Source organism: Equus asinus, chromosome 10 (genome assembly GCF_041296235.1).
Source record: "Equus asinus isolate D_3611 breed Donkey chromosome 10, EquAss-T2T_v2, whole genome shotgun sequence".
NCBI lineage: Eukaryota > Metazoa > Chordata > Mammalia > Perissodactyla > Equidae > Equus > Equus asinus.
This window is the reverse complement of record NC_091799.1, coordinates 100,454,661-100,470,442: the sequence shown is the minus strand read 5'-3', so window position 1 is coordinate 100,470,442 and position 15,782 is coordinate 100,454,661. Positions and strand designations below refer to the sequence as shown.

Genomic DNA, 15,782 nt, shown 5'->3' with positions numbered 1-15,782 from the left:
CAATAATGTAGTTCAACAACGGTGTCCATGTTCTTACAGATCTTAGTTCTTTGGCACAATCATTTGGTTCAGGGATGGGCACCTAGCTAGACCAATTAAGTGTCTTTCTCTGGGAATTTTTCACTTGGGACCAGTGATCATCCTCCTCAGCCTGTCTGATGGTGAGGCTGAAGATGTGACCTTGAGAGCTATCAGTGGCTTTGTCTCCAGCCATGTGGAGCAAGCTGGTCTGACAGCATGAAGGTAACATGCAGAGAGAAGCAGAGCTTAGGGATGGGGGCAGAGAGAAAGACTCTGGTGCTAGCAGTCCCTGAGGCCCAGTACACAACTACCCTTGTCACAGTTTGTTCATGTCAACAGTATATTCCTCCCGTTTGCCTACCAGTTTAGTTGGGTTCCTGTCAATGGCAACCAAGAGAGTTCTGTATCCCAAAGGGCTGTTGTGTTGCGGCACACAGTAGGGACTCAACGAATTTTGGTTTATTACTCTAATATTTAACCTCCAAAGGCCGAATGAAAAAAGGTTGGGGCAATTCTTAATTCTAGAAGTAACTTTCCTTTGAGCATCACTAAGGAAGACAGCTAAAGACAAAAGGAGAAAGCCCTCCACCCCCACCCCCTACACATACATTCCTCCAATCCTAACTGGCTGTGCTGCCAGAAGCTTCGCATACCTGTCCTGAAATACGGCCAGCACTTCCCTCAGCAATTCTCAAAGCCTCCCTCTTGGAACCCTACCTCCTTATGCTATACCATATCTGAGACTGGATCTGGTGGTCCTGAACCTCACCCCTGGTCTGAGCTAAGTGAAGAGTGCTCTGCCACAGGTCTTAGGGCGTTGTGAGCTCATGTTGGTGTCGGGTGGGAGGGATGGGGTTTTGGCAATGGCCTCCTTCAAATTCAGTTTCTTGGGAGAGAGTATAAACATATTTAACGAAAGGCTTAAATATGCTCGATTCTCAACGTCAGCCCTTGAAATCAGTGGGTCTCCATTACCGCGTCAAGAATTTGCTTGCTCACCTTGGGTAACAAGTGATATTAGTTAAATCAGTGACATTAGTCTTCAAGGGCTGCCCTCTTTCTGGAGGACTCCATTTTATTATTTTTATTCTAAGTCTCCTTCTGATTGATGAGGCTTGGGGGAGGGGTCTTCCCAATTTCTTCCCTCACACAGAAAAGAGATTGCTAGCATTCTTGAATCTGTTTCTGAGAGTCATCTGCATATCGTTTAAAATACTTTTTATTCAGGTTAGCGACATCTTTGCTTTACTCAGGCAATCCTAAGGAGGTGGCTGGTCTAATGTGAATTCTCTAAATAGTTCTTCATTTAGAGAAAAGGCCAAGGATTACGGCGAGGAAAGGTGGTGTGCTCGTGCGGGCACACAGCTCAGCCTTGCATCAGGCCGAAGCAATTCAGCCCTGGCCAGGTAAGCGTCCACGACGCAGAGTATCAAGCCCTGTCCGCATCTGAACCGATTTCCCTTAGAGGCGGGTGTTTCGACTCCCAGACCAAGCGGTTTATTGAAGGAGTCTTTCCACTCAAATGCAGAAGTCTCTCTGGGAGGAATTTTGGTACAGCTAAAGCGTTTGTCTTCCTACACTGCAGTGATGTTTTAGTACTTCCTCAAAACGTGCATGAGAAGTACCCGGGTCCCGAGCAAAAATGCATTTTCCTGGGCCCGCTCCATACCTGCGACACCAGAGTCCCGGGGCGGCGGGAGGGGGCGCAGAACCTGCATTTTCCCGGGTGCCCGGGAAATTCCTAAGCCCCCCGGAACCTTCGTCGTGCACGGCGGCCGGGATGGCACTGGGCTCGTTGCCTGGCGCCCACTGACGCTGCTCTGCGTCTCGGCTCTGCGCCCTTTGTCGCCTCCCTAGGTGCCACCCGATTTCAGCTCCAGCTTAGGTTTCAGCCCCAACCCTGATGGCTAGCTGGGCGCAGCGCAGGACCCGCCGCGGTGAGACGACCCCGCCCCTCCTCGCCCCGCCCTCTCCGGAAGTGACGGCACCTGTCGTCGGGCGCCCAACCCCTTCCGGCCCGCGCCCCGCCCCGCCAGCCCCCGCGCTCCCCGCCCCTCCCCCCACGGCGCCCGCTCCGTCAGCCTCTCCCTCTCCCTCTCCCCTCTCCTTCCTCTCGCTCCCTCTCTCCACCTGAGCACACGCACCTGCCCGCCCGGCTCCGCTCCCTCCTCCCTGCCCCCTCCCTCCCTCCCTCCCCCGCCGGAAGGCTCGGGCCTCGGCCGCGGGCGCTCGCGGCTGCGTCACCGCCGCCCCCCAGACAAGATGGACACCGCCGAGGAAGGTAAGGCGGCGGCGCCCGCGCCCCGGCCTCGGCCCCGGCGCAGGTTCTGCCCGGGCGTGCGGGGGCCTCCCCTCGGGCGGGGGCGCGCGGAGGCCGCGGCGGGGCCGGCGCCCGGGCCGTTTGCCGCCGAGCCGCCGGCACGAGGGGAAGCGGGAGCGGAAGGTGACCCTCGGCGCCCCCGCCGCTTCCCGCGCGCGCCGAGGGCGGGGACCCTGCGGGCCCGGGGCTGGGGGGCTGCGGGGCCGGGCCGGCGGCGTCCCCCGCGCGTCCCGCCAGGCCCGGGGCCGCCGCCGCCGCCGCCCGGGGGCATCTTCCGCACCCTCCCCCACTCGGTTTTGTCTTTTTTGTGGTCGTTGTGCCCGTCGCCGTACAGGCCCTACCCCCTCCCGACCGAACTTCTTTGTTGACTGTGAAACTTCGTGAAAAATAGCCCGCCAGGTGACGGCCGAGTGGGGGGGACTGACCCCTGCTTAAAACCTCGCTCTCCGCGGAAGAAGGTGTTTACTGAACGAGGAGGAGGAGGGTCCAGCGGGTGGTTGGAAGCGGGGAGGCTCTTTCGCATTCTTTTGTTTTGGTGTCATTTTGTTTTTCATCCGTGACACCAGGGCGCAGGGTTTTGTGTGTTCGCTTTGTTTTGTGAGTGCGTGTGTCTCGGAAGAAGCTGACCTGTGTAAATTGAACGCATAAGGTGTAAACACCCATGAGTATTGAAATGCATTTGCTGATGCAAATGCACTGAGGGTAGGTTATTTTTAAGCGGTTTTATGTTTTTAGAGCCTGTCAGATCATTTAGTGAGTCTCTGGAGGACATTACTAGATTATCCTGGGTCCTTGATGTTTTGGATATTTGATGTTTGGACATTTATGCTTTGGATATATTTTTGTGGGGATATGATAAGCGTCTTTCAGTCTTATGGATTGCGATTTTGGTGGTTTTACATGAAAAATCTCGAGCACTGTCATGGTGTGGAGTAATGAGTGATAAAAAGTTTGATACTGTCTATGTATGTTATCAGTTGATAGAACTCGATTTATCGTTTTTTAAAAAAGTCTTTAGATAATCAGTAAGCACGTCAACTATGAGGACATTTGCATATGACACTGGACAGTTTACAGAGCATACTCACATGCGTTCACATTTGATCCTCATAACAGCCCTATGGAGTAGATAGGTGTTATTATCTTTTATAGATGCGGAAATTCAGGCTTAGTTATTTTAGTACCTTGTCCAAGTTTCATACACTAGTAAGAGACAGATTTGAACCTAGACATTCTGATTACAAATAGAGTTTCCTAAAAAAAAAAACCAAAAAAACCAAATAGAGTTTCCTTTTATTATGCCCCAGTCGTGTTTATTATACACAGTGAGTGACGCTAATCGCCACAGGAGACTCCCTTGGAAAAAATAGTAAAGTGAAACTACTGACAAGGGTAGGGATTACATTCTTTTTGACAGGTGGTCCGGTGTGTAAGTTTCCGTCTACATAGATTTCACATCCTTTCCGATTCACATTTTAATGACTCAATCTAGTAAGGCATGTATTTATTTATTTATGACGTGATGTGTACTGACAAATTATAGTAAATTCCATTCTTTCAGCCTGGGCACGTAAGTGCTTGTGTACATTCATGGTGCAATAGTGGTAACTCAGGAATTGTAGGATCTTGAAGTTTATATGGAATCCTGAAAGTATTTTTAGTGTACTTCTAGTGCTTAAACATATTTGTGTCATTGTACAGTTATAATCAGGGTGAGATATAAATGGTATTTATTTACTGACTTGAACACTCTTCCCTATAGGAATAACTCACATTTACTGAGGACTCGATGCATGGCACTTTATAAACATCTCATTTAATTCTCAACATTTTTAGGTGGGCAATATCCCCTTTTCACAGATGAGGATGGTTTGATTAACTTGCCCAAGGTTATACAGGTAGCACATGTCAGTGGCAAGAGTGATTTTCAGGTCTGTAGACTCCATGGTTGAATTAGGTGTTTCTAAGTGTATGCCCAGTGTCCACTGCTGTAATAGCTTATTTTTGTCACTCCCTTTATTGGATGAATTATTTGCATAATTTGACAGAACCTTATTTTGCATTTGTTTTGTAAAACTATTAGTCATGAAATGAAAGTGAGTTTTAATATTTCTCATGGCTATTTTTGCAAAATTCCAAATTGGGAGTCTTCTGAAATTTTCAAAATTAATTTAAATTTAACTTGAAAAAACACTGGAAGGAAAGGGAGGATTACAGAGGATTTTATGGTAAAAATGATACAGTGAAGAAAAAAGCTTGGAAACAGTTGTTCTGTTTGCTAAATTAGTTATTATAGATTATTTCTTAGATTAAAAAAATAACATTTGGGGTTTTATCCGATTACAAAAGCAGCAGTTTTTATGTAGAAGGCTTGGAAAATATGGCTGAACAGAAAGAGAACTAAATTTAAAAAAATCTTTTAATCCTATTGCCCATTGTTAACAACACTGATCATGTTGTTTACTTTTGTTTGTTAATATGTTAACTGAGCAAACAGACTAAGAATGTTACTAAAATACCAACCATGCAAAGAGTGTAACTCTTCCCTCTCTTTTAAAAATAGCACATTACTTTCCTCTAGTGGTACCATATATGATGTTATAATGTTCAGAATGTTTTGTATTTGTAGTAAATGATACTGAATTCTGTTAGAAAATTGGTTGTTGGCCAGATGGATTTTGGCCCTTCATAGTGTTTGCTAGATTTTAAAGATCTCTAAAGTGTTCAATGTATTAAATTTTATTTTTGTAAAATCAACAAGTTTGTAATCCATTCTCATAATACATAGGATGGATGAATCATTCTTATTGTTTGTGTTTAGTTTGTATGAGTGCAGTTTTGTTATGTAAACTGCTATCCATCATCAAATCTTTACACCTCAGAGCTGCAGGAGACCTTAGATATGCAGCTTCTGACCCTGCAATGCACCGAGATATTTCAGTTTCAGGGAAAAAAAAATCTGTCCTTTGCCCAAGGATATACATTTTTTTAAAAGGAAAAGCACTCACTGTTGGAATAGATATTGCAAGGAAGTAATTGATGTATGAAACTCCCATCAAGATATTAAACGTTTTGCTATAGTAGAGTGCTTTCATTTCAGCCCAGTGATACATAGAACTCATTTTTTTTTTCATTTTGCTAGATTACTTCTTACGCTAACAGAATATAATGCAAAATCTTATCAGCAGTTTTTTAATGGAATGCTGCAGCAATTGTTCTTTACGCTTTATGAAACATTCATTGGGAAGGTATGAAGCTGAAGTGTATTGCAGTTGATCATGTTCTTTATTTACTATGGCAAAAACTTGAGGTGACTTAGATTTGGAAAAAATGAGTTAAAAGGTTGGGAAGTTGTCAGAACCAGGCAGCTAGTTACTGTCTTTCTAGAACCACATGGTCTTTTATCTCTGCTTCCAGACATGTTGGCTTCATACTTCTCACCACAGATCAGCTTTCACTGCTTTGGCATGCTCATGACCAAGCAGACAGGCACCTATTTGACAAACGTTTATTGAGCACCTGTTATGAGCCAGATACTATTTTATGCGCTTGGGCTAGGCAGGGAGCAAGATAGACAAAATCCCTTCTTTCTCAGAGCTTTACATTCTTGTTTTTGGCTTCTTGAGGAGGGACGGAAGACAGAAAAGAAGCATGTAATAAATTATCTGGCGTAACTAGAAGGTTGTAAGTGCCGAGGAGAACAGTCAATCAGGAGGGAATAAGGAGTGCCAGGATGTGAGGAAGGGGTTGCAGTTTTCAATGTGGTAGTAAAGGAAAGCCTCACTGAGAAGGAGCAAAGGAGAAGGGGCATTAGACATGTAGATTGCTCTGTGGGCAGAGTATTCTAGGCAGAGGGAATAGCCAATATGGAATCTCTAAGATGGGAGTATGCCAGGAATGTTCAAGGAATAACCAGCAGACCATTGTAGCTGCAGTGGAGTAAATGAGTTGAGGGAAGGGTAAGTAAAATATGAGGTCAGAGAGATCGTGGAGTCAGTGGGAGTGAAGAGGGGGAGTGAGCATGTGGGACTTCCATGAGATAGGGAGCCGTGGGAGGGTTTTGAGCAGAGAGTTGAGACATGAGTTGTCTTGCCACTGTGTCACTGCCTCCTTCCCTGAACATACCTCTTTCCTGATGAACTGTTAAACTCAAATTTGTGGGAGCTAGAATATGGTTCGCCCATCTTGGGTCAGGTGCTTACTCATGATCCAGGTAGGTGGGTGTTGGTGGGGAAGATAACATAAGAATACAAATTGTGTCAAAAGGTACAAACTTCCAGTTATGAAATAAGTCCTGGGGATGTAAAGTACAGCGTGATGACTGTAGTTAATAATACTGTATTATATATTCCAAAGTTGCTAAGAGAGTAGATCTTAAAGGTTCTTATCACAAGAAAAAATATTTATAATTGTGTGGTTATAGGTTTAACTAGATTTATGATGGTGATTGTTTCACAATATGTGCATATTTGAATCTTTATGTTGTATACTTGAAACTAATATAATGTTATATGTCAGTTATATTTTTTAAAAACGTATAAAAATCATGGCTGACTGTGTCCCTTCTTGATCTGGGCAGACATCCCAAAAGGTGTCTGCTGCATGGTTGAACTAGAATACCTTCCAGGCTGGAATGCTATGAGTGATTTAATACTGGGCTACCCATGTATCCTCTTCCAGACCAGGCTTATTTTAGTGGGTTTTACTTGTCTCCTGTAAGGACATGAAGATTGTTTATTTTTGCTATAATACAGGTAGAATAGAAAGAGTTCTTAAAAAGGAAATAGGAAGTAAGACCCCAAGGGAAAACTGTCATTAATTCAGTCTATATTTTAGAATGCTATTATAGTGGGCTGGGCAGGGTATTATAGGAGTTTAAATTATGGCAGAGGGAATGGAAAGAATGAGAAAGAAGAAACAGATCAGGGTAGAATTAATAGAATATAGTGATTGATGAAGTGATGTAGGGAGGAGGATTTAAAACAATTGATTTCTAGTATAGTTTGATCAACTGTGAATGGGAAGAGATAAGTTCAGTTGTGGACATTGTATTAGTTTGCAAGGGCTGCCGTAATGAAGTACCACAGACTGGATGGCTTAAACAGCAGTTATTCTCTCACTGTTCTGGAGGCTAGACTAGACGTGTGAGATCAAGGTGTTGGCAGGGTTGGTTTCTTCTGAGGCCTCTCTTTTTGGCCTGCAGATTTTCGTCTTCTCCCTGTGTCTTCACATGGTTTTCCCTCTGTGCGTGTCTGTGTCCTAATCTCCTTTTTATAAAGGCACCAGTCATATTGGATTAGGGCCCACCCTAATGACCTCTTTTTTAACTTAATTACCTCTTTAAAGACCCTGTCTCCAAATATAGTCATTCTCAGGTACTAGGGGTTAGGACTTGAACATACGAATTTTGTTGGAGCAGGGGAAATGATACAGTTCAGTCCATAACAGACATGAGTTCTGGAAGGCTTGGAAGACTTTGGAGCGTTTTCTGTACATTTACTTCTTATAACTTAACTTTGTTATAATGTCCTTTTAACTGTGCTGTCTCTCTTCCTTACTCCCACTTGACTATGTATTTTTTACTGGCAGAGTAATAAGGTATAATTACACACAATAAAATTTACCCTTTTTAGTGTGTAGTTCAGTTATAGCACTTTTGAGATAGAAGAGTTGGAGAGTCCTTGTCTTTTTTTCCCCCTCCATTTGCCACATATTGAATACCTGCTATGTACTGAAGCCCTGTCCCAACAGTGTTTCCTACATAAATTTAATTTCCCCCATTATCAAACATTGTAAAATTCCTTAGAGGCACTTTTATTGAATAGAACAGTTTGAAGACCAGTAGTCTTAGGATTGATTCCTTTATGTTCTTAAGAATTGAGGACCCAAAGGACTTTTGTTTATGTAGGGGATAAAAACACACACACACACACTGTATTAGAATTGAAAACAGAACTTTAAACTTAATACACATTAACAAAAATAGCTTTATGATAAATGTATTTTCCAAGACAAAAACAGTTTAGTGAGACCAATAGCATTGTTTACATTTTTTGCAAATCTCTTTTATATCCGGATTATTAGAAGACAGTTGGATTCTCATTTCTGCCTCCACACTTACTCTGTTGCCATGTGTTTTGGTTAAAGTGTATGAAGAAGATTTGGCCTCAACACAGATAGTTTGAAAAGGGTGGGATGTTTTCAGGTAATTTTGGATGTTCTTTGTTAATATGCCAAAAGTCAACAGTGGAAGTTTCTTTTTTTTCCCCCCTTTTTCTCCCCAAAGTCCCCCCTGGTACATAGTTGTATATTCTTAGCTGTGGGTCCTTCTAGTTGGGGCATGTGGGATGCCGCCTCAGCGTGGCTTGATGAGTGGTGCCATGTCCGCGCCCGGGATTTGAACCGACGAAACACTGGGCCGCCTGCAGCGGAGTGCGCGAACTTAACCACTTGGCCACGGGGCCAGCCCCAAGTGGAAGGAAGTTTCTTATGCAGTGTTGTATCTGAAAACATATCAATCAACTTTTTTCTTTTTGAGGCACATTAGCCCTGAACTAACATCTGCTGCCAGTCCTCCTCTTTTTGCTGAGTAAGAGTGACCCTGAGCTAACACCCACACCCATTTTCCTCTACTTTGTATGTGGGACGCCTGCCACAGCATAGCTTGACAAGCAGTGCATAGGTCTGCACCCGTGATCCAAATCTGCAAACCCCGGGCCGCCAAAGCAGAGAGTGTGAACTTAACTGCTGTGCCACCCGGCTGGCCCTCAATCAGCTTTTTAAGAGTAAATCAACTTAAGTTAAAATCCATTGGTCTGATGGTTTAAGATAGTGAGTCCAGAAATAGACCCATACATATATGGATAATTGATTTTTGACTAAGGCACAAAAGCAATTCAATGGAAAAGGTATAGTTTTTCACCAGATGGTGCTGGAATAATTGAATATCCATAGGCAAAAAATGAACTTGAGCCATACCTTGCACCATATACCAAACAGAATTAACTCAAAGAGATGTTAGACCTAAATGAAAAACCTAAAACTGTGAAACTTATGGAACAAAATATAGGAGAAAATCTTTGTGATCTTGGCTTAGGCCAAGATTTCTTAAGTACAGTATTAAAAGCATGATAACTTGAAAGACACTGTTAAGAGAATGAAGACAGGTTGCGGAAAATGTTGGCAAAACATATCTGATAATGGATTCTCAAAACTCAATAATAAGAAAATGAATAACCTAATTTAAGAAATGGCCCAAAGATTTGAACAGACAGTTCACTGACGAATATATGCACATGGCTAATAAGCACATGGGAAGATGCTAGGCATCATTTTCATTAGGTATATACAAGTCAAAACCATGATGTAATTCACACCCACTAGGATGGCTATAATCAAAAGGGACAGATAGTCAGTTTTGCCGAGGATGTGGAGAAGTTGGAACCTTCGTTCATTGCTGGTGAGAATGTAAAATAGTGCTGCTAATTAACCTCCAAAAGTTAAACTTATCATACGACTCAGCAATTCCATTCCTACGTATATATCCAAGAGAATTCAAAATGTATGTTCACAAGCAGTAGAAACAACTCGTTGTCCGCCAACTGATGAATGGGTAAACAAAATGTGTATATCAGTAAAATGGAGTATTATTTGGCAATAAATAGGAAAAGAAGTACTCATATATGCTATAACTTGGGTGAACCTAATAAACGTTATGCTAATGGAAGAAATCAGTCAAGAAAGATTACCACATTTTATATGATCCAATTTGTATGAAATGTCCAAAATAAGCAAATATATATGAAAAGAAAGTAGATTAGTGGGGAGGGCTCACAGAATGGGGAGTGACTGTAAATAGTTACAGGATTTCTTTTTGGGATGATGTTAAAAAATTAGATTATGGTGATGGTTGCATGACTTTGTAAATATATTCAAAACCATTGAATTGTACACTTTAAGTTGAACTTTATAATATGTAAATTATATTTCAATAAAGCTGTTAACAAATTAAAACTATGAGATATTACTACATACCTATTAGAATGGCTGCAGTTAGAAAGACTGACCATCACAAATGTTGATGAGAATGTGGAGTGACAGGAGCTTTCATATACTGCTGATGGGAATGTAAAGTGGTACAGCCACTTTGGAAATCAGTGTAGCAGTTTCTTAAAAGGTTAAATTGCACCTACTCTGATCTGGCCATAGTCTCTGTGGTTATTTAGTAAGAGAAATGAGTGCATACAAAGACTTGTGTACGAATGTACATAGTTTTATTTGTGAAATCTGCAGACTTGAACCAACCCAAATGTCCATCAACAGATGAATGAATAAACAAATTGTGATACATCTGTATAATGGAATACTAGTCTGCACTGAAAAGAAATTAACTTATTGATACACACTACAGCGTAGATGAATCTTAAAATTGTTATGCTGAGTGAAAGAAGCCAGACAAAAGAGAGTATGTTCCACTTATATAAAACTTTAGAAAATGCAAGTTAATCCATAGTAATAGAATGCAGATCAGTGGTTGCCTAGGAATAGGGCGGAGGGAAGGGTGGGATGGAAGGATTACAGAGGGATGAGAGTTAATTTTGACGGTGATAGATATGTTTATTATCGTGATTGTGGTGTCAGTTTTACTAGTGTCGAGCTTATCAAGTGATACCCTTTAAATAAGTACATTTTATTGTATGTCACTTATTCTTCAGTAAAACTATTTTTAAAAAATCCATTGGTTTGTCTCTTACTCATGTTGGGTTTTATAACATCAAATATAGATAATTGGTAGATATTGGATCATTGAATTATGCAGATCTTCCAAATGTTGACCCATTTCATGTATAATATAAAAACTTCACGTTCATTAACATCCCCACTTATCCCATCTTGAAAAGTCCTTAGGTATTGGGGAAGCTGTAATGCTCATTGTAGTGGATACAAGTTTTGTAAAATCCTAATTTTTGCTTGAAAGTTTGCTTTTTATGATTGGCAGCAAATATTATCAGTTATTTTCCTTGGCTCCTAGGCTCACTTCATTCTTTTGTGACAAAATGTCTGCCAAGTACCCTGATCTGTCTGAATAACTGTCAATTTTTTTTCCATAGTAAAAATAGTGTTTCATGGGAGAAAAAAAGCAGCTAGTTTAGCTGACAACTCCAAAGAATTGTACCAGTGCTTTTTCTTGAGGCACCATTGCTTTTGAGCTTAAGTTGGGAGTGAGCCCGCTCTCCTTGTATTCTCCAATTCTAAAATTTCCACTGGATTCTTCTTTGTCTTCTATTTTTCTTTGCAGTCTGTGTCTAGTCAGGAAACAGAAATCTCAATAATCTAACCAGAGGAAGTTGAAAGAATTATTAAGCTATGATAAGAGGGTGACTATGTAGATGTAAAAAATACTGTGAAGAGTACCCTGGGTGAGAGGGAGAGTATCCAAGTAGGGACAGACTTGGAAGGGCTGGGGCCCTCCTCTCAGCTGTGGTTCCCTCTTCACTGGAGGAGTCTGGAGTTGTCTAAGCCAGAGCTAGTCCACAGTGTCTGGGCAAGCAGGAAACAACCCTCCAGGGTGCAGGAGAGCCAAGGTTGATGGGTAGGCATGCAGAGGGGCTTGGGGTACCATGGTGGGTACTAGGCCTGGAGTGTGTCAGGTTCTTATCAATAGGGCTGTGGGAAGGTGTTCACTATAACAAACCTACTGACAGTGCAGCAGGAGCAAGAAAATGCTTCCTTCCTCCTGAATTGTCCCTCCAGCACCCTCTACTGACAAATCTGTTGTAAAAAATGCTTACAAGAGCTTACTCTCTTATCACTGTGCAGGTACTGAAGGATGAATTTGGAGCTGAGAGGAAATAGACTGATACTTGGCACACTCCTGCTAAAACTGTTGAACCACTCCCTGTATTGCTGAACTTGCAGTTGCCTACTGCTCTTGGAGCAGTGGATTGATTGGTAATTCGGCCTTGCAAACATAGATTTAGTTATTCTCCGTGTATCACAAAGTTTAGTTATTGTCTTATCTCTCTAGGTTACTGATCATTACAAAATTAACATTCACCCGTACTGTTGCTCCTGGAAACCTGAAAACTACATTTTTTGGCCTCCTTGCTGACTAGGCTTGAGCTGCATTTCGAGAAGCACTTGTGGGATCAGAATTTGGAGGGAAAGGGTGAAGCCGTTCTCTACTTCTGGCTCTAAAAACAGCAGTGCAGCTCATTGCAGGTACTGCAGATGCCTGCAGTAGTTATGGAGGTCATAGTGGTGATCCGCCCTTTCATGAGCAACCTCACCCCCAGACCCTGGCCACCACTGATGTCTTTCCATCTCTATAGTTTTGCCTTTTCCACAGTGTCGTAAATGGAACCATACAGTCTGTAGGTTTTTGAATCTGGCTTGTTTCACTTAACGTAATGCATTTGAGATTTATTCACATTGTCGAGTATATCAGTAGTTTGTTCTTTTTTGTTGCGTAGTATTCTGTTGTAAGGATGTACCGCAGTTGATTCATTCCCCAGTCGGGGAATGCTTGGGTTGGTTGTTTCCAGTTTGGGGGAATTATGAATGAAACCATTTTACATATTCCCATAGGTTTTTGTGCAAACATAAGTTTTCATTTTACTAGGTTAAATACCTAGGAATAGGATTGTTGGATTGTATGGTAACAGTATGTTTTTTTTTTGTCATTTTAATAGGTAGTGGTATCTTACTGTGATTTAAAAATTTTTATGTTGTGGTTAAAATATACATAAAATTTACCATTCTAATCATTTTTAAGTGTGCAGTTCAGTGGCATTAAATACAGTCACATTGTTGTGCAACCATCACCATCTTACTGAGATTTTAATTTGCCTTTCCCTAATGACTTCAGCATTTTTTCATTTGTATACCTTCTTTGATGAAGTATCGCTTCAAATCTTTTGCTGATTTTTTTTTCTGGACTATTTTCTTATTGTTGAGACCCCAATTACTAAGCTGGCCAAAGGACTTAAACAGATAATTGACAAAGAAAGAGAACTTGGTAAAATGTGAAGATGTCCAGCTTCACTAGTAATGAAACTCCTTTTTAATTAGCTGCTGTACTACCTCATTATTTTTAACCTTCTATTTCCATAATGTAATGTGTTTTACTAGAGGAGTGGTCTACTGTACAAATGGGAGAATATAATAAAGTTGGAGGAGTAGACAGTATGGGTATTATGTAGAATATTGACATTAAATTGTGAAAAAAACAAAACATTCTAGAAAACTTGATCACACAACCAAGGTGGTTGGGGAGGAAGTGTGATAAAGTCAAAAGGAGTGCTCTTTTGGAGTTGCAGAGTAGGTTTAACCCTCATTTTCTCTTAGCTTGCTTGATAGTTTAGTGGGGCTTCAGTAACTGAGGTAGAGTGAGATAATCTGACTCTTCCCCACTGGCCCTGGCTGACAGAGATGGTGTTGGGGCTGCAGTTTTTTCCTGCCGTCTTTGGCTGGGGTACAGAGGCAGTTATTGTTTAAAAGTTGTCAATCTTGCTAGGTTACCCCTTTCCTGGTCCTTGGGCTAGAGAAGGCAGGCTTTTGGGGGGAATTTTTTTCTGTCTTCTCACTGGTGTTTCTAGGTTGCCAGCTTCTCTACCTCTGCCTTCAGTCCCAGGATACGTGAAGCAAAAAGCAAACTGAGAGAATTCAGAGAACGTGAGTTCCTTGGGTCCCCAGCTCCCTTGCTGTTCTGCCTTCTCTTGATCTTTTAGAGTCTTGTGTTTGTTTTGTATGTGATATCCTAGGTTTTTAACTGTCCTTGGCGGGAGCAGTAGGGAGAAGTGTGTGTATTTCATCTTGGTCTGGAACCTTAAGTCCTCATCCGTCCTCTTGTAGTCTTTACTGCCTTTGTCCCCTAGAGGTAACCACTCTCCTGACTTCTAACGATACATGTTAGTTTTTCTGGTTTTTGAACTTCTCACATGTGGAATTGTATAGTAGGTAGTCTCTCTGTCTGGTTTCTTAACTCAACATCGTTTCATATGATCAATCCAAACTGTGATTTGCAGTTTTAGTTGGTTTATTCTTATTGCCATATAGTATTCAATTGTATGAATATGCTAAAATTTATTTATTCATTCTACTGTTGAGAGGCAATTTGAGTAGTCTCCATTTTGGAGGTGGTATTATGGATAGTGCTGCTATGAACATTCTGTACATGTCTTTGAACATAAGTGTAAAGGAAACTATTGATTTTAAGATACTAGCAACATACTACACAAATATATACTATAGACATCATGCACATATAAAACAAGGAAAGAACTTCTTTCCCGCAACCCTAATCCACCAAAGGTAGCAACTAGTAATAGTTCCTTATGTATCCTTCCAGAGTCAGTGTTTAGCTCTCGATACCTGTGCCTTTTTTCCCCCCTGCTTTTTCTCCCCAAATGCCCCCAGTACGTAGTTGTATATTCTTAGTTGTGGGTCTTTCTGGTTGTGGCCTTGTTTCAGATTTTTCTGCTGGAACATGGATTGGCAGGGAAGAAGCTTCCATTCCTTCTAGTTCACACACAGACCAGCTAAGGAAATCTGGTTGAGGATATAGAGCAAGAGCAGGTTCAGCCTTTCTCTTCAGCAGCTTTTCCTGGCCTCCAGTTTCCTAATAAGGTGTGGACATGCCCATGACGCGTTCTGCGCAGGATTTGGGGCCTGCTAAACAGCTGAATGTTTGTCTTACAAGTGTTTTATAGCTAGGGTTTATCACCGGTCTAGTTGATTTATACCAACAATCTTTGCTCTTCCATTTAGGGGAGTATTTATGCATGAGGTGCTGTCAACAAAACTCACGTAGTCACATCTTCATCATTTGGGGGAAAAAATCAGTACTGCAAAAGAGGTTTGTGATAGTGTTTTTTGGACCAAGCTCCATATTAGTCATTTAGGTTAAATGATTTTAAGTTAGAATTGGGTTGTCAGTTGCACAGAACTAGGGTTTTCGGAGTGTGTTGAGACAGTATTTAAATCCTCTTCTGCTTTCTTCCTCTGATGAAGATAGAGCCAGTGAAAGTTTTAATCACGTTTTTAAAAAGATGACCAGTGAAATAAGAAAATTGCTGGGGCTGGCCCCGTGGTTGAGTGGTTAAGTTCGCACGCTCCGCTTCTGCAGCCCGGGGTTTTGCTGGTTTGGATCCTGGGGGCGGACATGGCACTGCTCAGCAGGCCATATTGAGGCGGCGTCCCACATACCACAACTAGAGGGGCCTACAACTAACATATACAACCATGTACTGAGGGGATTTTGGGAGAAAAAGCAGGAAAACAAATTGCTAGCATGAGTTTTCAAATTTGTGTGTGTATATTAAATAAATCACATGCTGAGCCCTCTGGCTAAAGATCTTCATTGATAAAATTGAACTTGGAAGTGTAAGTAAAATAAAAGTTCAGCTGTGATGTTTGCAAATTGCATGTTTAACCTTTGCTT

The 15,782-nt window shown here is 41.8% G+C and overlaps 1 protein-coding gene across 2 annotated transcripts in view; it reads left to right on the top strand.

Moving 5' to 3' along the window:
* Positions 1 to 2,058: 2,058 nt before the first annotated feature.
* Positions 2,059 to 15,782, top strand: part of MARCHF6 (membrane associated ring-CH-type finger 6) — an 82,475-nt gene continuing 68,751 nt past the window's right edge. Inside the window, exon 1 of one of the 2 annotated variants that reach the window (XM_070519871.1) lies at positions 2,059 to 2,302. In XM_070519871.1, coding sequence (XP_070375972.1) covers positions 2,284 to 2,302 — 19 coding nt within the window. In that variant the 5' untranslated portion in view covers positions 2,059 to 2,283. Of the gene's footprint in view, positions 2,303 to 12,165; positions 12,293 to 15,782 lie in introns of those variants that run through there. The other variant, XM_070519872.1, reaches the window with a different exon arrangement.